This window comes from Somniosus microcephalus, chromosome 3 (genome assembly GCF_052327205.1).
Source record: "Somniosus microcephalus isolate GS21.2 chromosome 3, FLI_Smic_1.0, whole genome shotgun sequence".
NCBI classification, from domain to species: Eukaryota; Metazoa; Chordata; class Chondrichthyes; order Squaliformes; family Somniosidae; genus Somniosus; species Somniosus microcephalus.
The window spans coordinates 135,685,948-135,708,221 of NC_140989.1; the positions used below are offsets into that span (position 1 = coordinate 135,685,948).

General features: G+C 41.1%; 2 protein-coding genes across 3 annotated transcripts in view; one reads left to right on the top strand and one right to left on the bottom strand.

Annotated features, from left to right (window-relative positions):
- Positions 1-22,274, bottom strand: part of macrod2 (mono-ADP ribosylhydrolase 2) — a 1,321,175-nt gene that overhangs the window by 1,107,315 nt on the left and 191,586 nt on the right. The gene's annotated exons all lie outside the window — the stretch shown is intronic.
- flrt3 (fibronectin leucine rich transmembrane 3) lies at positions 5,329-21,238 on the top strand. Its single transcript, XM_085981645.1, has 4 exons — positions 5,329-5,559; positions 16,736-17,572; positions 18,162-18,260; positions 18,433-21,238. Exon 4 carries the CDS (start codon positions 18,448-18,450, stop codon positions 20,434-20,436), a length of 1,989 nt encoding a protein of 662 aa, XP_085837771.1. The 5' UTR covers positions 5,329-5,559; positions 16,736-17,572; positions 18,162-18,260; positions 18,433-18,447; the 3' UTR covers positions 20,437-21,238.

Genomic DNA, 22,274 nt, shown 5'->3' on the forward strand with positions numbered 1-22,274 from the left:
TGGTGCACAAAGCTAAACAAAAGCTTAATGCACAAATTTCTAACTTCTTAATTCCAGATACCACTGACAGCCAAGACGTGGGCTTATGGGTATAACCATAATATTTCCCCCCCCTTAAATTTGTACTATACCTCAAACACCCCGTCAACACAAAAGAAAAAAATTAGAAATGCAAGAATAAATATCACGGCATTCTTGCTCTTCCTGCAAGAGAAGCCAATATGACCATCTGAAAAAAGGCACACACAAATTCTTGGAATGTTGCATTGTTCACGCAGACTGGCAGGTTTATCTGGCAGTTTTCCAGATCTCTGGCATGCAAAACCAATAACCTTCCTGATAGTCTAAATTGGACTGTAAATCTTTTATGACCCTTACAAGCTTGACCAAAATGGTCACTGACACAGCTGAGATGTTCATTAAGAAGGTGACCACAAGTCATATTAGGCTTAGTTTTAAAAACTAGCACCTCTTTGGAATACATATCGTCACCTTTGTAGAATCCATACTTAAGCGCGTAATGTGTGCGGTTGTGACATATATTTCTTGAAATGTCGCAGCTTAGAAAAAGGCTGTTAGGGATTGCAGCAAAGTGCATAAAATGTTAAATGGCACAGGTAAGATAACAGCATAAGAATTAGAAGCAGGAGTGGCCCATATGGCCCTCCAAGCTTACTCTGCCATTCAATAAGATTATGGTTGATCTTCGACCTCAACTCCACGACACTCCCGCCCGATCCCCATTCCCCTAGAGTCCAAAAATCTATCTATCTCAGCCTTGATAAGCCTAGAATCTTACTTCAAAATAAGTTGGAAATGTAAGACTATTGGATTACTTGTGAAAGTTAAAGCAGATTTATTCGGATGAATTTCTTTATTTAAAGATGATCCACTTCAGTGCAGTACTGAGGGAGTGCCATAGTGTTGGAGGTGCCGTCTTTCGAATGAGTTGCAAAACCGAGGTCCCTCTTGTTTGTTCAGGTGGACATAAAAGATCCCGTGGCACTATTCAAAGACGAGCAGGGGCATTTTCCCGATGTCCTAGCCAACATTTATCCCTCAGACAACACCTCCAACAACATAGGATAGCACGGTGGCATAGTAGTTAGCACTGTTGCCTCACAGCACCAGGGACCTGGGTTCGAATCCGGCCTCGGGTGACTGTCTGTGTGGAGTTTGCACATTCTCCCCGTGTTTGCGTGGGTTTCCTCCGGGTGCTCCGGTTTCCTCCCACAGTCCAAAGATGTGCGGGTTAGGATGATTGGCTATGATAAATTGACCCTTAGTGTTAGGGGGATTAAATACGTGGGGTTACGGGGATAGGGTGGGATATGTGTTGATGTAGGGGTTCCGGGGAGCGGGTGGGATATGTGTCGGTGCAGGCTCGATGGGCCGAAATGGCCTCTATCTGCACTGTGGGGTTTCTGTGATTCTTTCTGTGATTAACTGGTCATTCATCTCACTGCCATCTATGGGACCTTACTGTGCGTAAATTGATTGCCACATTCACCTACAAAATAGTATCTACATTTCAAAAGTAAATCATTGGCTGTGAAGTGCTCTGGGACATCGAGGACATGAAAGGTGCTACTGTGGCGGTACCACCGGTTGTACCTTACATAAAGACACATAATTCCCTTTAACTTACCTTTTGGGGCCGTTGCCCTTTTAACTTATCTGTTGGGGCCATTGCCCCTTTAAGACGCGCCCTAGCGCGCTGATGTCACGTACGACGTGATGTGCGTGCGCCGACACAGCCCGGCCTAGCGTCTTCGGCCTCAACGGGCAACGACGCGCATCACGTGACGCCCTAAGCGCGGGAAACGTGAACGTGATGACGTCACAACACAAACGTGATGACGTCATCACGCTCCCCACAGGACTGCGAACTCAGTCCTCGTGGAGTCCCCGCTGGGACAAAACCTACACCACTGTGCTCCTACAGTCAGCCATCTTACCTGCTATCTTACCTGCTGTAATTAGCCTGTTCCTGTAAATAAACAACTTATTTATAGTTCGTCGAAGTCAAGCTCTCTTATTTAGTGGCGATCTACACGAACCGCTACACTACATAAATACAAGTTCTTTCTTCTTCCTTCAACATTAGTGATGTTCAAAGTGCAGCTGGATGCTAAAATGAGAGTTAGGGTACTGAAAGGTCTTTCCTTGCTTTTTACTTGTCTTACGTTCTCAAGCTATTCTTTCAGAAAGCCTTATTTAAGATGCAAATATCACGCCATGGTCAAATAGCTTTCACTTGTGTAAATTCCCCCTCGTGGTACGAGAAAGAGGGTTCATCGAAACTTAAGTGGCTACACGGTGGCATAGTGGTTAGCACTGTTGCCTCACAGCGCCAGGGACCCGGGTTCGAATCCGGCCTCGGGTGACTGTCTGTGTGGAGTTTGCACATTCTCCCCGTGTTTGCGTGGGTTTTCTCCGGGTGCTCCGGTTTCCTCCCACAGCCCAAAGATGTGCGGGTTAGGTTGATTGGCTATGATAAATTGACCCTTAGTGTTAGGGGGACTAAATACGTGGGGTTACAGGGATAGGGTGGGATATGTGTTGGTGTAGGGGTTGCGGGGATCGGGTGGGATGTGTGTCGGTGCAGGCTCGATGGGCCGAAATGGCCTCTATCTGCACTGTGGGGTATCTGTGATCTGTGCTGTAACGTGGTATTCAGCCTTTAATGTCTGTCTCTAGGCAATGAGAGACGCATCCTCGCTGCACAACTGCATTGAAAAGGGGTCTAAGATATACAGTGGTGTAACTGCTGTTGACCTGGGGACTCAACTAAAATAAGCTGAGTGCGGTTCCTCCAGGGCCAAGCAGGTGGGGGGCTAGCCCTCAACAGAAACAATATCTTCACGGAGAAATGCTGGCTAACCTTTTGCTATTTAGGGAGGGGATAGACACAGAAGGGGCAGTGCATCATTTTGTCATCATGTCGTCACGTGTAAGTAATACAATAAAGGATTTTGATGTGAAAACAAAAAGGTTTACCAAACAATTTTTTTTTGTAAAGACGGGTGTCATTTTGAAATTAAGCAAATACTTTTAATTACGTGGACTCCTCAGGTTCAAAGCCCCCGAATGCCGACTCAAATTTCAGTGGCTCGTGCTTATATTAAAGGATGCTGTAAAACAGTGCTTTTCAAACTTTTGTGTGTGGAGTCCCCTTCAAATATTGACAGTCTCGAGGACTCCCTGCAAATGTCAACACTCTCGGGGACCCTCTGCAAATATCAACACTCTCGGGGACCCCCTGCAAATATCAACACTCTGAGGGACTCTGCAAATATTAACACCTTCCCAAGAACACCCCGCCCCTCACCACCTCCCCCAACGTTTAACTTCTGAAAGGCATCATCAGCTGCCCAGAGGTAAACAGTACTATCACCGCAAAACATTTTAACAGAAATAATTGTCTGTGTAAGAGCATGATTACAGCGAAACTCAGAATTTCTGATGTCAGACAGATGGAAGTCAGATAACCTCTAGAGTCCAGGGACTTTTGTTTGGAAACAAATGTTGTGCAGTGTTGCCTGCCATCCAACCTATTTCAGTTCATTGTGGAATGTAGATATTGCTATGCCATCGGCATTAAGTACCTGTGTGATCATGTTCCTACGGCAATGAGGACAATTTGCAGCCTAATGATTTTGCACAGGCTCTGAATTCCATCTGCCATGAAACCTACCAATTCCTAACGGTTCCTTAAAGTTGGGATACATTCAGGGATTAGAATGTTCACAGTTAACAAAGACTTGCATTTCTATGGCGCCTTTCACGACTTCAGGGTCGTCCCAAAGCGCTTTACAACCAATTAAGTATCTTTGAAAGTGTAGTCGCTGTTGTAAACGTAGGGAAACGCGGCGGCCAATTTGCACACAGCAAGCTCCCACAAACAGCAATGTGATAACAGCCAGATCACCTGTTTTAGTGATGCTGATTGAGGGATTAATATCGGTCATACACCAGGGATAACTCCTCTGCTCTTCTTTGAAATAGTGACTAGATGATCTGTTTTTAGTTTTGATAGTTAGCTACAATGTGCTCGCTGACTTACATTGACTCCCGGTTAAGCAGCACCTTGATTTCAAAATTCTCATCCTTGTTTTCAAACCCCTCCATGGTCTCGCCCCTTCCTATCTCTGTAATCTCCTTCAGCCCCACAACACCCCCCCCCTTCCCCCTCGAGATATCTGCATTCCTCTAATTCTGCCCTCTTGAGCATCCCTGATTATAATCACTCAACCTTTGGTGGCCGTGCTTTCTGTTGCCTAGGCCCTAAGCTCTGGAATTCCCAGCCTAAACCTGTCCGCCTCGCTACCTCTCTTTCCTCCTTTAAGATGCTCTTTAAAACCTACCTCTTTGACCAAACTTTTGGTCACCTGCCCGAATTTATCCTTTTGTGGCTCGGTGTCAATTTTTTTTGTCTTACTGTGCAGCACCATGGGACGTTTTACTACGTTAAAGGCGCAATATAAATACACACAAGTTGTTGTTACAATCCAAATCTTCCCAATTATTGCAGGCACCTGGTTCCATTTGTCATCTGAAGGCCAATGCAAATGGTGCAAAAGGTAATTTGAAGTTAAACACAAAATGTCCTTGGCTCCCTTGGAATCACAAAGCAATTGAAACCAACATTGTTTTTAATCATCTGCTGACCTTCCTTTTTGATAGCACTGTGTGATGATCTAACACTTCAATGTCCCAACAAACATGCTGCAGATAATAAAGGGTAAAATAAATACTGGTAATGAAGAGTCAACTATGAAATACTTCTGGGTGGTTATTTTGAAGCAGCTCTCAACCTCCCCGCAAAAAAACCTTCGGACTCACTGTAAGGAGAAAAAATAACTTACAAGTTTGATTTCTGCAAATTTTTGGCAGAATTAATGTAGCATTCACTTTACAGCCTTCCTTCATACTGCTTGGGATAAGTGACTATCAAAAGGATTCGTTTTCATTTAAATGCAGATAGCATGCGATATCATTTATACCCTAAAGACTCTGCTGTCTAAATATTTTGCCGTGTCCTCTCAATATACTTCCCATTTCATTCCTTTAGAACGATAAGTTAAGATTTAAAAAAGATAATTCAGCTGGTTAATAAAGAGTGTGTTTTAACAAATGAGAAGTAGAATCTATCAAATGTTTCTCGGACTCATTCACTTTTCACTGCCCCCCTTCCCGCTTTGACTCCCTCTAGTGTCTGAAATGCACTCGTCTAAGCTTCATTATTCAGCGGTCCAACCTTAGCCACTGCCAGGCAAGCCCTGCCTACCTGTGACCTCATCAGTCTATTCAACTACTGGCAGACAAAGCTTTAACTTCAGAATTTCTGGAGAGCTCTACTTGCCTGACTACTCCCACTCGTAACAGTGCACGAGGACTGAATGGGCATGGTACAAGACAGATATTCCCACTGCTTTTTGCTGCTTGCTTTAGGACAGACAAAATGATTGCTTCCTCCCATTTCTGGTTAACAAGCTGGAATAATTAACTGCTGTGTTCACAGAAGCAGGATGCTTGAAGTTTCTTCTTTTTAACCTGGTAAGTGTTTATGGTTACTTTCGTAACAAAGATGAGAATAGCATATGACATTAGGCTGGTATGTTTTTTTTGAGATAATATTTGGTGTGAGAAAGGCTTACCTTGGCAATTGTTCCCCGAATAGTCACAGGAAATCAGTTCGATTTCAGCACCGTTAAAGGCTGAACACAGTACGTACAGACCCAATACTGCCTGGCAACGAGCTGGTTTGAAATCTATTATCAAGCGCCGCATCCAAGGTTGCAAAACAGCAACTCCATATATTTCACTGATGTAGCTATCAAACTAAACTAACCAAGTCCCATTTATACCAACATCCTTTCTTTCCCTCAGCTTCCCTTCCTCTACCTTGGTTCTCACTTCAGTAAAAGCCCTCCTGTTTGCTGTGTCCAACAGATTTTGTGAAAAAAAACCTGATGAGATCAATGAAAAAAGAAATCATACAACAGTGTAGAATGAAGCCTGACAGCCTCCAAAACATTTCAAACCTCTCAACACAAGGCAGCAGCTTTTTATACAAGTGGAAGCCTGGATTCTCCATCTCAGCATTTCTGCCAAGCCTCTAAGCAAATATTAACTTATTTTTTTAAAAACCACTTGCGTTTCCATTCATACCAAAGTCCTTACATACTATAGTGTTAATAACTCACATCAACAGAAAGTTAAAAAATAATTTTTAAAATGTACAGAATACAGATAGGCAGAATGATATCCCTTAATCTAATGGTACCGCAGCAAACAAACCGTTCAGGTCAATATTTGTTTCAGTCAGAAACAAACATGCTGGCAAAAAACCTAGCAATCTTAATTGGATTTTAGGCATTGCGCTATCAAGATTTAGCTCCAGCATCCTAGCCAGATTAGTTCAGCCGTAAAGTTTTTTTTGCATGACTAGTCAGAACGTGGCAATTAAAAAGTCATACCTATTCATACACATTTTGAAGCCTAACTACACATAACAATGTAGGCAAGTCCTCAAAGTTCTTCAGTTCTATTGTCTGATATGAAATGAAAAAAAATCATATTCCTCTCCAAGTTTATTTTACGCAGATATTCTCCCTTCCTGCTCCAATTGGCAATTATGGCTATGGTTTACTGAGATGATACGGAGAAACACGATTGGAAATCTTGTGACTAGACTAAAACGGCAGCAACCCTATCTTTAAAATGGACAGAAAGGAGACAATCTAGACACTTCCCTCTCCCCACCAAACACACAAAACAAAAGAGCAAACTCTCTGTATATATAGCATCCATAGCCTCAGGTTGTGTAATGCAACAAAAGCCTTATTATTTTGACTCCAGGGACCAAAACACAATTATAAATGACACCCAACAGACTACAAATCTGGCAGCTGTACAAAATAGCAGTTTAGGCAAGCTTCCCTCTGATAAAAATGCATCAATAGCTGAAGTCGACCGGACGGAATAAACAGCACAGGAAGTTATGCTAAAACAGACCAACTTCCCAACAATTTGTGGCTTTCTCCTTTTTTTTTTACCCAGAGGCTGCTGTGGTTTCTCTTGACAGAAGGTTTTGTCATAATTAAGGAAAATTAAGGTGAACACCAGCAGTGAACATCTGACCCAAGGGTCCTTTAAGGCTGGCATCTTGCAGTAGCTACCACCCCCAAGTGGGCAAAAGCGAAACAAGAGCAACTGCAGCCACTTCCAACCGCTGAAAAGAAAACATCAGCACTGAAAGGAATAAAAACAAGAGAGTCTTTGACCTTATCTACGAACATGCTGTAAAGTCAGATTGTTTCGATTAGCTGAATCTGGAACAGATTTAGGATCTTGTAACATTTTAAGCCACAAAATTCCAATTAAAAAGGGGTAGCATCCAATTCTACATGGTTGAGATTCATTCGATTTTAATTTGCTTGCAAAAACAATGCTCGAGTTTCAAGAGATTTGTGTTTTTTTTTAAAACCTGCTTCAGATAAAAGCTACCAATTAAACAAAGTCTTCTGGTCACACCAAATGTCCTCCTGTCTTAAATGAAATTTAGAATTCCACCTAACAGCCTATTCACGCAAAATCAAGCAAAGACTGGTTTTATGATTTAAAAAAAAATTTTGTTCAAGAATGTGGAGCCCACCAACATCATAAATGTTTACAACCAGGATTAAAATTCTGTTTTCACACTAAGACGGTCGTTTTAAAGAGTCTAGTTAATACTTTATTCAACAGCAGCCCTCACCTCACAAAGCTGCGTGAGTACTAATGCACAATGGTAATATACAGCAGAATGTTAATGACACAAAAAAATGCAGTTTTTTTTTAAAAAGGAGTTAATTAGGGGAGAACAGCGAGCAGGAGGAAAAGCTCTCACACATTCCTACACTCGTCAGTTAACTTCTTTGTATAAACAGGCTTCAGGTTTCAAGACTAGTGTAATCTTTTAGTGGCGAAAACACAAAAAAAAAACATGAGCCCTGAAGAAGGATTAGCAGTTCGGATGGGAGGGGAGAAGAGCGGCAGAAAGAGAACGTTAGTGTTCTTTGGTAGATAGCAAAAAATTTTATGTCAGCATAACATGTTGCCTGTCTTTCGGGGAACCGTCACAGATTTGTTAAAATTCTTTGCCAGAAATATTCCATTTAGGGTCTATAAAGGAAAAACAAAAAGCTCCCCTGTACTTGAGGCAACAAACCCGGCCTTTGTTCGTAATTCTGATGTTTATAGGTACAAGATACCTTAGGAACCGTGCAAATAACTCCGAGGGTCATGACTGGCACAGAGCCAGTGGCAAGAAACTGGGAAAAGATTTGTAAAAATAACTTGTCACAATGGAGAATGTAGAAAGTTTGGTGCTGTTTATCTAAAATCTGTGCGCAAGTTTTAAACAGTTGTAAAAGTGGGCCCATTGAGAGAGTTTAATTACATTTCCACAGCACAATTATTACATTGACCAAGTTTAAAATAAAAATGATTTTTTCCCCCCAAAGTAGGCTATACATAGAATCTGCTTGTGAAAGTAAGACTTGTGTGCTTTTTCTTACTAATTTAATCACCACTCAGCCAGCTCCTACTGCAGAGTGAAAATGTTCTCAACAGTGAAGAGACTAAGAAACAGCAAGAGTAATACAAAACCTTCCTGTTTTGCGGTCTGCAACTGTAATATTCAGCAATCAAAACCAACAATGTCTCATTGATAACGCTGTCAGTTGATCGTATTCAGGACGAAAACTGAAGTTGCCTGGAATATTCTAATATCAACTGAGGAGCTAGCTGGAGCACTGACACTTTGTGCTTCAGACAGTTGCTTAACGCACCAGAAACCTACGCTGCCACAGTTACTCCATTGTTCAACTGCATTCGGCTTAATGCACAGTGATAGACGCTGAAGCGATGATGTGCATTTTGTTTTAGAAATGCTCAATTTAACGCTGACTTGTAAAGTTAATGAAGTATCATCAGCTCTGTCCATCATTAACCTCTGCACACAATCAACGCTGCCAAGAGGCATTAGAATTAGTGCACCATATTACAAAAACAAGCACATTCATTTCTACAAATAGTGTCGTTCGCTGGGTGACGGAGCCCCAAAAATCTAAACACAGAACATCCTGGATTCAAAAGTATTTTGAAATGTTGAGAGCTTCTTCAATTCTTAACAAAAGAGGAGGAAACCTCCACAAAACATGATCAAGAGAAGGTCCCAGACAGCCCTGCTGGAGAGGCATGCCAGATTTTTCTGGGGTGTTATTGTTAGGCTTAGCCAAGCAAAGGTTTGAGCAGGATATCAGGTAACACTTCTTTTTGAAAAGGGGAGGATATTTCTCTACATACAGCTGTCCCACAAACTAGAAGTGTGGTGGTTCAGATAAGATAGTCGGTCAAGACTGTGCAATAGTTTTATAATTACAAACATTATTAACTCCAACATGTGTCACAGACAAAGAAGCTGCTCCAGTCTGTCCATAAAGGTTTCAAAATTAAAAATAGGAATATCATCTTTGGAACTCGCTACCACAGGGAGTGGTTGAGGCGGATAGTATAGATGCATTTAATGGGAGTCTCGACAAGCATATGAGGGAGAAGGGAATAGAGGGTTATACTGATAGAGTTAGATGAGGAAGGATGGGAGGAGGCTCGAGTGGAGCATAAATGCCGGCATGGACTGGTTGGGCCGAATGGACTGTTACTGTGTTGTACATTTTATGTAATTATTCACACTACTTTGGTGACTGGCACGATGAGGCACAGCAGCTTATATCCAGTAACTCAGATGATAATCCTATGCCAACAATATAATTTAAACACAAGCAGGCATATCCCCGTCAATGGGCACATAAACCATTTAACTGAAACATCAAAAAATATTCTTCCTCCTGTTCTTTGTGTTACTTTTGGGTTTAGTCCAGTTTCTGTACGGACTGCATTATCAAAATAAAACTGACATCCCGTAACATTTCCCCCCCCCCCCACCGCCATCTATTACCCTTGACATCACTCACTGTACAAGGCACACATTAATATGCTGCAGCTTAAAAACATGGACAGATCACTACATACAGTACATAAAAAAAAGAGTTTTCACAGCATATTGATGTCAAGCATCCGGACAGAGATAATAGATCAAACTATTATTAGTTTGGGTCTGTATCCCACGCATTGTACCACTTTACATCGAATTAACTACTTGCATCTTGTCTGTGGTCCTCAATACCATTTAGCTATTAAGTATTTACAAAGCATATATTCTAGAAGGCTAAAATGAGACTTACCCAAAAGTTGCTTACATACAACACAGTAAAGGTCTGAGACAATAAAAAATGACAAGTCAAGACAGCATGTCCCTAATTAGCATCTCTAATTATTTATTTCCCTGATGAAGTTATTTCATAATGGAGATTAATCTTTCTTTTAAATTGGAAGGTTGTGTGGTGACTGTACTGTAACAATAAATGTACGGCAAGAGACTGTTTTCACCTACATCATTGAAACCTTTCCACGGTTCAATGGTGTCAACTTACAGCCTACAGCAGCTGTCTGTAGAAGTGTGAAGAGGTATAAAATCTGACAAAAAGACTTACATTTCTATAGCGCCTTTCACGACCACCTCAAAGCGCTTTACAGCCAATTAAGTACTTTTGAAGTGCAGTCACTGTTGTAATGCAGGAAACGCAGCAGCCAATTTGTGCACAGCAAGCTCCCACAAACAGCACTGTGATAATGACCAGATAATGTTTTTTATGTTGATTGAGGGATAAATATTGGCCAGGACACGAGAAACTTGTAATGGGGTGCGGGGAGGGGGCGCAAGTGAAGGGTGGATACAATTTGAGGTAAAAATAACTGCTGGTCCTGAACAACCACAATCCCCCCCCCTCAGCAGCATTGTGCTAGAGATGTTGCTAATAAAAGCTGATCCAACAACAAAACAACCCAATCAACCCTGCAGAATGATACAGGGCATTTAAGAGAGACTGGAGTATTATGTATAGGGTGCACAGCTCCCAAAAAACTTCAGATAAAGCACCACAACCGTATAATATTACCGCCGCGTCATTCATAATTACGAACATATCACATTCTCATCGTGGGGACTGGAGTGTATAGTGGACATCAATAATAATATTATTTAAGTTTAGAAATTTGCTTTGGGGCTTTTTATGGTTTAATTCTTTATTAGCTGTGCCCCTCTAAAAAGGAGGCACTTTCGCTTGATGATGCTTGATGAAGTGTCTTCTTGGTTTATTTGGAAAAGACATACTCCTGCTGTTAAATGATCAGAAAGTTTTTTTTTAAATTGTTATCACTAAAAAAAAACCTTGCAATGCCTTTCACTTCTACTTGGCATTTGCTATCAGGCTTCAGTAATAATTAAAAGCTTTATTTAAAAATTCACCCTGCACTGGCTACCTGACATGGCACTTAAAGACCAGGCAACACAGTCTGCACAATGGAGGTTCATTTAATTTTGTACCGCCGGCTCAGCTATTGGGACTCAGTTGCTGTGAATGGTGAGCGACAGCTTCAGGAAAGGCCAGACTGAGCACGGCAGCAGGATTCCCCCACTTCTATTTGGTTAGGATCACTGTGGCTTTTGATATGCAAAGAGATTCTTCACTGCTACCAGAGAGATGTGAATGGTAGGGCAAGGCCAGGAAGCATGTACAATCAATCAGAGAAGCCAAGCTAAGGGGAGCTTTATGAAAACCACAACCATTCCAACTAATCCTCGAGTCAGAAACGGTGTCCACTTTCAAAGAGTTGTCACGCCTTTTATCCTGCTGCAATTTGGAGGGGTGAAAAAAAAGAGGAAATAAGTCCTTTGGTACACAAGAACTTAATGAGCTTCAGTGCTTTCACCAAAACAGACTGTTTTTACCTTTGGAACAACACTTCTGCCAGTGGGGATTTGCATAACAAACGTGTTAAAAAACGAGCTTGTTTAAACCTTAAAAGGAAAACTAAATACCATTAGACCTTTGGTGTTTGCAGAATTCTGGCTGGTTGGGTATTGCACTAACAATGTATGCTCACTCCAGTCTTCCTCTCACTTTGACTCAAATGATTTTGGCATAATTTAAGAAGGTTCTCTCACCAAACAACTCCAGCATACAGTGTGTAAATGGATGCTAAAACCCTGTCAAGGCATCCCTAGAGTGCATTAATTGCCACTTGGAGGCTTTGATCATATATCAAAAGATTGATTTTTCCACAGGCTTAATTTGCTATTCCGTTTTTCAAAATAAAAATCGCAACCATAGAGGCAAATTTGCTGTCTAAGTAATGAGAAAATATCTCAGACAGTCTGAAATTACCACTAAATAATCTATAGTGCTTGTTACAGTCCCTTTTTCCTTATTGTATGACAACATATTTGCTCATTTATTGAAGGAATATTAGAACATACATAAAAGTACAGCCACCAAAATAATTCAAAAAGCTGGCACCATAAATTGTCTAGCTTTAAGTTTGACAGGTTGGTCTTCTGATTATGCTCTTACACTGGAACAATTAAATGAAGTCCTGCGTACTTCATTGGCTGTAAAGCGCTTTGGGATGTCCTAAGGTCGAGAAAGACACAATATAAATGCAAGTCTTTCTTTTTTTTCCCCATTTTAAATTTTATAACCTCATTTCTTTTATCTTGCCAGCTTTCCAAAATCAGCTACAAATCCTCCAACATTGGAAATACTAATTATGCACCAAAATTAAATACATTCTATACCGCAGCTACTCTGTCTTTGTAATTACAATTCACATTTTTATTCTATGTTGACTTTTCTAGTGCTTACCTTAGAGATAAATTGGCATTTCACAAGCAGGTTTCATAAGCCATTTCTAGCCCTCCCGATACATAAAACCCCCAGAATTTCCAAATGGGAGGTGACCTCAGAGATATACAAGATATGAAACTGTGCTGAAAAGATGAATCCAGAACATTTTTAATTAAACTGAGAGTTGGACAAGAGAAACACAGGCTAAAACTGGGCAAAAGCAAATTTTAGGACTGATGTCAATTAGAGTGCTTTGTACTGAGAGTGATCACTACATGCACTGGTCCTCTGGGTAGGATCGTGAAGATAAAATCCCTGAAATAATTTAAAGCTGCTTATGTATGAGGTTTCGGCAAGTGCTAAGCCACTGGCTCCCAATGTGCATCTCAGACAGCCAATGGCAACTCCAAAGTGCTAGATTTACTCAGGCTAGTAACCAGCAAACTTACATCCAGCCTTGGTGATTCTGCCAACTTCACTCTGCATTGCCATTCACCGTGTGAGACTTGTACATCGGGGGCCACTGGTTTGACCAGCCCATGACACCTCATCTGGGAGGTGACAACATAGCATAAAAACAGCTAAAGAAACAGGTTAGGCTTTCATTTATCTCTATCTTGTGATTGTTTGACTTTGCTGGATAACTTTTCAATCAATGCATGTAGAGAGATTTCCCTCCTTTCACCCAACAGAACACCCAAATTGAATTCAAATAATACATTTCAGATATTGCACATATTCCTAGAGGAAATAAATGAACAGAATGATCTCTACAATTTCAAATGCGGACCTCCTTCGGCTCAAAATATGTCAGGACAGCATTAACAGCGGCTCCAAGTTACAATGAGATCCCTTCTCATGGCTGCTTGTTTAAGAGTCAACAGCAGTGTCTCTCATCACAGCTTTGGTGTCTGTTGCACCTCAAACACAGACCATTATCAATGAAATGGTTCTTGGCACCCAGCTGTGAGAAGTGTTGTGGAAATGAGGCAGTGCCTATCACTTTCAGCTGAAGTATCTGCTGTGACCTGAAGCAGTCACTCCAGTTAATGGAGGAAATGGATAGTGGATACATGCTAAATTCCTGTCCCCATCTATCCTTGCAGTTAGCTACGGGGAAAGGGCAGGGGACTGGGACTAATTGGAAAGCTCTTTCGAAGAGCTGGCACATGCACGATGGGCCAAATGGCCTCCTCCTGTGCTGTATCATTCGATGATCTTATCGTTTGTATTAATACATGATAAAAACTTCTAATTCACCAAAAGTTGAGTTAAAATAAACAATGCTAGAAAATACACAGCCCTCCCAGTATCTATAAAGAAACCAGAGAAGTTAATATCTATCAAAACATTAACCTATCATTTCTCTGTACAGATGTTGATGAGCCTGCTAGTGTACTATTTTAGATTTACAGCATGCATTTTTTTCCATCTTGAATGTAAAGTGTAACAATACTACATGAGCTTTAGAAAATCATTCCAAATTGCAGTAAAATCTAGTGCACAACTAGAATTTACATTTGCTATTTTATGCATCACGTATTTTCGTAACAACAAAAACTTGGAGAGAGAGCGCAAGCATGGGTGCACCCCTTTAACGTAGAGAGTTTCCAAGGCACTTCACAGAGGCAAGAAATTGGATGCTGAGTTAAAGGAGGAGCTATTAGGAGAGATCCTTTAAATATTTTACCCATGGTTATTGGGTATCAAGCACTCTCTCGCCTCGGAGTCAGAAGATTGTGGCGTTCAAGTCCCATTCAAGAGGTTTGAGCACAAAAATCTAAGCAGATATTCCAGTGCAGTACTGAGAGAGTGCTTCACTGTTGGAGATGCCGTCTTTCAGATGAGACATTAAACCGAAGCCCTGTCTGCTCTCTCAGGTGGATGTAAAAATCCCATGGCACTATTTCGAAGAAGAGCAAGGAGTTCTCGCCAGTGTTCTGGCCAATCTTTATCCCTCAATCAACTTCACTAAAAAAAGATTGTCTGGTCATTATCACATTGCTGTTGGTGGGAGCTTGCTGTGTGCAATTTGGCTGCTGTGTTTCCTACATTACAACAGTGACTGCACTTCAAAAGTACTTAATTAGCTGTAAAGCACTTTGAGATGTCCGGAGGTCGTGAAAAGCACTATAGAAATGCAAGACTTTTTTTTCTTTCTCTCAGTTGGGATGGTCCATAGTCAAATTGCTTGTCAATATCCACTGCCTATGCTTACACACAAAGCATGGCCACATATTTGATGTATCAGATGGCTCCTAGTGCCCATGGTCCAGTACACCAGAACAGGTCAACGCCGTCCCAAAATAATTATGTATAACTTCTATATTTTTGCGCTAATAAAGTAGCAATATTAATTAAATCCAAATGCTAAATTAATTTCAAGTAAAGTGAATTTGATTAAACAGATTTCAATCTTATTTTTAAAAATGAACAGAATGAACACTAGCCGAGTTAATGTGTAGTATGTTAACAAGCATCTGCTGTAATATGGAAAAGAATATTGAGGCATTTTTATCTTTTAAAATGCAGTCACCACAGCATCCTGATAATGGGCAACATCATGCATCATGTGGTTTGGTACTAGAGTCCTACTATGTTAGGGATAGTGGTGGTGGTGTGGGTTCCTGGCCCTGATCACTAGTCAATGATTCCTGTCAGAGAAGGGGGCGAGGACAAGATTGGTCTTGATACACTATCAACACGCATGGTGAAAAATGGTCACACCACGGCAAGACACTAGACCAACTGCACCTTGCATGGACCACTCCCTTCAGGGGAAGGAAAGAAAAAAGTATCTTCCCTCTCCGCCCCCCACCCCCTCACCCACAATGTAACTTATGTATATTATTTTAAAAATATATACTTATGTAACGTAAAATACCATGGCCCTGACTCACTTTTTGAAATGCTCTCAGAAACTCTAAGATTGGCAAGATGTGGCTGTTTTAGGGCATCGTGAACGATCAATGTGAGAAATGCCATGTTTTTTTCCCCCCATCGAACGAGTCAAACTTCAGGAACTGAACAGCTTCCGTAAATATTCTCGTCAGCCTTTCCCGACCATGGCTCCGAACTCCAGTATTCTGCACCGCTGGCAGCCCTGCACAACATTTAGTGCCCTATATTTTCAGGCTGCTGTTATGCTTCTGCAGTGCACCATGACTGGCGGCTACGCACGATTGACAATATTATCCAACATCTCTGCAACTGCCTGGGTTGAAAGAAGTTGGAGAAGTACCATTGAATGGAACAATGTGGATTTTCACAGATCCAGCACACGAAATACTGCACGAAAAGGTCGATAATTCAAGATACGCAACGCAAAAGCACGGTCTTCATTTCAAACTTGTTAATTTAAAAGTTGCAACACTCACAAACATAAACAAATGTGATATTTAAATTGCTTCCAGTTCTGTAATGTTACATTTTCAATACGAAAGCAGATTCCACACATTTAAAAAAGGAATTGCTAAATGAGATTTACAAGCATTCACACTCACTGTTGGAACAGAAAAATAACAGCATGTAAAAATCTGCTGCGTGACTCCATTGCTATTTATAATCCGCCAAGGCAGGTGTCAGCATTTACAAAAGCATTTTCCCCACAAACTGCTGATTTAGACTGACTGCAATTACTATTTTCTTAAACCACCATCACAGACGACCGGATGTTTGAAGGCAAAAAACTGCCAAGTAATTACCAAAGGTGATTTCTTGATATGAGCAGTACACTCACAACTGTGGCATATTGATAAGGTAGATATATTCATTATGTAGTAATCAGGCTATTTCATCCAGCCACTGGCACGATCAGAATTGAATGCCAAGAGTAATTGATGCCTGAAGTACAGCTTTCAGCTTTAATTACGTCAGCCTAAATTCGATCAAAATTGTGCTTTCAGTCTGTTACCCATTGCCTTCCCTAATTGTGTTCACAGGTCAAGATTTGGCAGAAGCAAGATTCTCTGAAAATCTCGCAATGACGAAGGAGAAAGATCTGTTGCAGCGCTTTGTTTGAAAGTGAAATATTTCCAGGTGGGAGGAATTAAGAGTTGACATAATCTGACCCTTCCCCTCCCCCTCTTATTCCTCAGTGACCAGGAATACAATTTTGACTTAAAGAAACTGGAAGTTTTCCAAAAGAGGAAAGGGGTTGAAACAAATATATCTTAGGACACTAATCCTCCAAAGAGTGCACATATGCTGCACGACTCGGGACCAACTATAAATTTACAGCACCCCCCTGCAATTGGAACATTGCAAACATTACAGATCACTCGTGGTTAAGCTTCAATTACATGAATGGTTCCCTCGATGTGGAGTTTGACGTTACTGCTCTCGACCACACTGCAGAAAAGAGCTTTCCAAATACACAAAGGAGCTAATTCAAGCCACAGCTGTGTGGAAAACAAAAGAGGTCTATATGTGTCGGCTTTTTGATATAAAGTGAAGATTCAAAAGGAAGTAAAGCAATAACTTCCCCAAGAGTGACAGGAAGTTAAAGAATTTCTACCAGCGGAGGTGGTTTTTATATGCTGATCTGGCAATCGTAAACCTTTGCTGGCATGTTCACTGAAAGATTGGGGACAAGTCAGGTGGTCTGCAATTTAACCCAGGATCAGTCGTGTAAACGTCAAGACGACAGGAAATAACCACTGTGCTGGAGGGACTAAACTGGAGCATCATTCTGGGAGGAAGGAAGTACTATCTGGACCTGTTAAATTCCAAGATTTTCCTTTTGCGAGCACAAGATTTTCTGGAATGCACTAAATGTGGTAAGATTACTTTTTTTAATGCTAGCGAGGATTAGGGATAATTGTAAGCAGTCACACAGCACTGCACTGCTATCGTGATGAAACGATGCTAGTTGTATTTTGAAGAGGAGATGGTTATTTCACTTGAAGGCTGGATTACAAAAACATTACAAGTATTTTCCTTCTGAATGTTGGTGTGAATCGTTACCAGGCAAATAATAAAGCTCATTTTATCCTTCTGGCTTGTATAACATGGCAAAATACAGTGAAATAAACAAACAACTGGTATGACACAGAGAAGGGTGCTCTAAGAGGACACTATATAGACTTTATATTTACTCAAGCCAGGTTCTGTTCCAAGTTAGGAGTGACAGACTCTCACGAGTGTTCTTTTCTTTAAATACTGACGAGGGCCACTTTCCTCGCTATATTAAGCTTCTGTGACCAGGGCCGATATCAAATTTTCCTCCTTGATTTTTCGAAGTACACACTTAGCTTAGTGAGCAAGAGCACGAGACAAATTACTATCAACACAAGTGAAGAGGACACCCAGCCTCAGGGTGCATGCAAGACTAGCTCAAAATAACAACTCTGGTCCTTTTTTTTTTAGGAAACCAGGACAAACCACAAAACCGTCCACAGTTCTGATCTGAAGATAAGCAAGAACCCTGTTGCTAGAAGGAAGTCATTCCAGGGAAACTGAGACAAGGTACAAGTCTGTTCACAAGGATTTCAAAGCAGAATGGTAGAGCACAGGACATTAAAATGGAAATTCACCATTTTTAAAGGATGTTTAGGTTCAAGCATTTTTTTTTTAGACTGTTAATGTAATTTTCCTATGGCTTGGTTTATATATAAAATATCTTTTCTCTGCCTTCTAGGTTTTAAAGAACTGAATGTCCTGCCGATCAAAAATGACCTTAAACATGATCAACAAGATCTGGAGTTTCTCTGTGTGGGCTGGCATGGGATTATTTCTGGGACTGACGACACAATCGGACGCTGTGGCATCATGTCCTTCGGTCTGTCGGTGCGATGGAGGTTTTGTGTACTGCAATGACCGAGATCTGACATCCATACCGATCGGAATTCCGGAAGATTCCACAACCCTCTTCCTACAGAACAATCAAATTAACAATGCTGGGATTCCAAGAGAACTCCTGAACTTGCTGAAGGTGGAAACCATTTACTTGTACAGCAACAATCTGGATGAGTTTCCCACCAATGTACCAAAATACATTAAAGAACTCCATTTACAGGAAAACAATATAAGGGCGATTTCCTTGGATTCACTTTCCAAAATACCCTATTTGGAAAGGCTGCATTTGGATGATAATTCAGTCTCTGCTGTTAGTATTGAAGAAGGCGCCTTTCAAGACAGTAAATATCTCAGATTAATTTTTTTGTCTCGGAATCACCTCAGCAGTATACCCATAGGACTCCCCAACACTATTGAGGAACTGAGGCTGGATGACAACCGTATTGCCACTATTTCGGAGGATGCTCTCAGACATCTCACTGGCCTGAAACGTTTGGTGTTAGATGGGAACTTGCTAACCAATCAAGGGCTTCGAGATAAGGTTTTCATGAACCTTGTGAACCTAACAGAGTTGTCTCTTGTGCGTAACATACTTACTTCTCCTCCCAATCTACCCACAACGAACTTGCAGAAGCTCCACCTCCAAGAAAATCATATCAATCGGATCCCCTCCAATGCCTTTTCCTATCTCAGACAATTACACCGGCTGGACTTGTCTAATAATAATTTAACCAACTTGCCTCAGGGAATCTTTGACAATCTGAACAACCTGTCCCAGCTGCTACTCCGCAACAACCCCTGGTATTGTGGCTGTAAAATGAAATGGGTTCGGGACTGGCTGCGCTCACTTCCAACTGGGGTCAATGCGCGTGGACTAATGTGCCAATCACCTGAAAAAGTTAGAGGCATGGCTATTAAGGACCTGGCAGTCGCAATGTTTGGCTGCAAAAACATCACTTCAGAAAATAGCTTCACCTCCATGTCACCCGCCACTGTAACATCGGTTAGGTTCTCCGCCACCCAGGGACACTGGCCTTCATTCGAGACAAAACGGCCAGTTGGGAAAAAACCAGACCGCAGCAAAAACTACCAGCCCACAGTTGTTCCGGGGAGTAAAGCTGTCCAAATCAGTTTGAAATCTGTAAGCGTAGATACAATTCGCATTACTTGGAAGATTTCCCTGCCTATGACGGCACTAAGACTCAGTTGGCTCAAGTTGGGACATAATCCTGCGTTGGGATCTATTACTGAAACCATAGTGCACGGTGAGAGAAATGAGTACTTACTCACAGCCCTTGAGCCAGAGTCATCCTATCGAATATGTATGGTTCCCATGGAAACCAGCAATGTTTATCTGTTAGATGAGATCCCAGTCTGCATAGAAACACAGACCGCATCTCTGAAGATGCACAATCCTACGACTACCCTTAATAGGGAGCAGGAGAAGGAACTTTACAGAAACACAAGCCTACCTTTGGCAGGCATCATTGGGGGTGTAGTGGCAGTCATAGTAATTGCTTTACTTGCACTGGTTTGCTGTTATGTGCACAGAACTGGAACCCCTTTCTCAAAGACGTGTGTGTATAACAGAGGGCGGAGAAGGAAAGATGATGATTATGCAGAGGCTGGAACGAAGAAGGATAACTCGATTTTGGAAATTAGAGAAACTGCATTTCAGATGATTCCGATGAACAGCGATCAAGCAGCAAAGCAAGAGTTTGTAATACACACGATATTTCCACCTAACGGGATGAACTTGTACAAAAACAACCACAGTGAAAGTAGCAGTAGCAACAGAAGCTACAGAGACAGTGGAATACCAGATTCAGATCATTCACACTCGTGATAATTACAGGAACTGCTCACGAAAGTGACTGCAGGAGTGGCTGTATTACTTGGAAACACTGGATTTGGGAATACTGGAGGAAACATGACTGTACATTTGCCATATAATTTATATTTAATGAACTTTGTATGAAAAATTGTGGAAGCCAGGTGATTATTGCTGATTGTGCAGTATTGAAACCTGACCTTTGATTGCAATTCTATATTTTAGTAACTTCTAGTAATTTGTATTTTTTCTTTGAAGATTTAAGAGAATTTAAATTTCCATGTTCTATTGACGGAAGATTGCTTGTCAACTGTGAAAGTGGGTTTTCTTACAAGTGTTGAACATTCAGAGACTTTTTTTTAGCCTATTTGAGAACCCTGTAGATTAAGCACAGGTCCTTTTCCTAGCTACTGAGTGTAGGTGTCCTGCAGATAAATAGTACACTTGGTGAAGACAATTTTAATTCAGGATTTAAGGAGGAAACTATGTATGTTGTTCATGCCTGAGTATGTTGCACAGAAATAACTATACCTGAAATATGAAAGTGGTTGTAACACATCATTCCAGCTTACGGTCTACATTACTTGCTATTAAGTTTAGAGTTTGAGCCACAGATTTCTTTGTTGCCACAAAAAAGGTACTTTTAAAAAATTTAAACCAAAGTGCATTGTTAGCCCTTTGGCCAGTCTTGTACGTGCCTTGACCAAATGTTAATTGTATTCAGCATTTTAAAATTCGGTAACTTTTGTTTTCTCTCCATACTCGTCAATGAGAAAAAAACGTGGTCTTTCTGCAGAATAAAACTGAACAAAATCGACTACTGCGTTACTGGTCTACAATGACAAAAAGCCAGCTTGCATTTCTTAAAAACAAAAAGTATTTCAAACACAAGGTTTTAAAGGCGATGCCTTTTGATCTTTGGTAACAGGGGGATATCTTCTCGACGACAATCCCTAGTTAGGTTGCAACCAATCAGTACAAACCAAAACACTCAAGGGCATAGTGATCCCTTACAAGATACACTTGGGCAGCTTCAGCATGGCGTGCTGTTCCTGGCTCTCATGTTAATAAAGAAACCATATAGAAACATGGGCATCCATTTTAACTCCAGGTGGATTCCCCGCTCAGGGCCGAGTTAAAATTACAGTCGGGTCTCAATGAGGTCATCGGGCCGCAACATGCAAATATAAAGAAGGACCCTGCTGGTTCCGGGTGCGTTTCCTTGCTGCCTGCTCAGAAGAGCAGGTTAAAATTGCAATGTTGCGATCATGGCGGCTTTCGGACAGGTAAGAGCTAAGACGATTTTAACTGCCCACCCGCCAGGTTTCTGCTGAGCGAGTAGGGTTAAAATTGCCCCCATGAACTTTACAACCAACAAATACACGGCTAACTGAACTATACTCGTGATTGAAAAGGCAAGAATAGCTGTGATGTCATTTAAAGTTGTTCAATCACCTACATACAGGACATTGGAAATGAAATGTTAACAAAACAAAGGTTTCTTGAGTTATCTATCACACATTCCTTATGGGGCAAAGTGACATTTTTGTATTCTTAAGGAACATTAAAAATAATAACAAGAAACACTTCTGCTTCTACTCTTGGGGGAAATTAGAGATGGAAAGGCAATTTCATTACACGTCACATGGTAATCAAATTTACATATTTTTTTCTGGAGGGAAATCAATTTGCTTGAATAGTTTTTACCATTTTCCAACAAAGGAAAATTTCTGAGTAAAATTCTAGCTGATCTGAGTGGAGCCCTACCCACTTCATTAATCAAACCAAAGCAAATCAAACCTATACACACGACTACAAGCCCATGTCTACATAAACCTGCTGACAGCACCTGA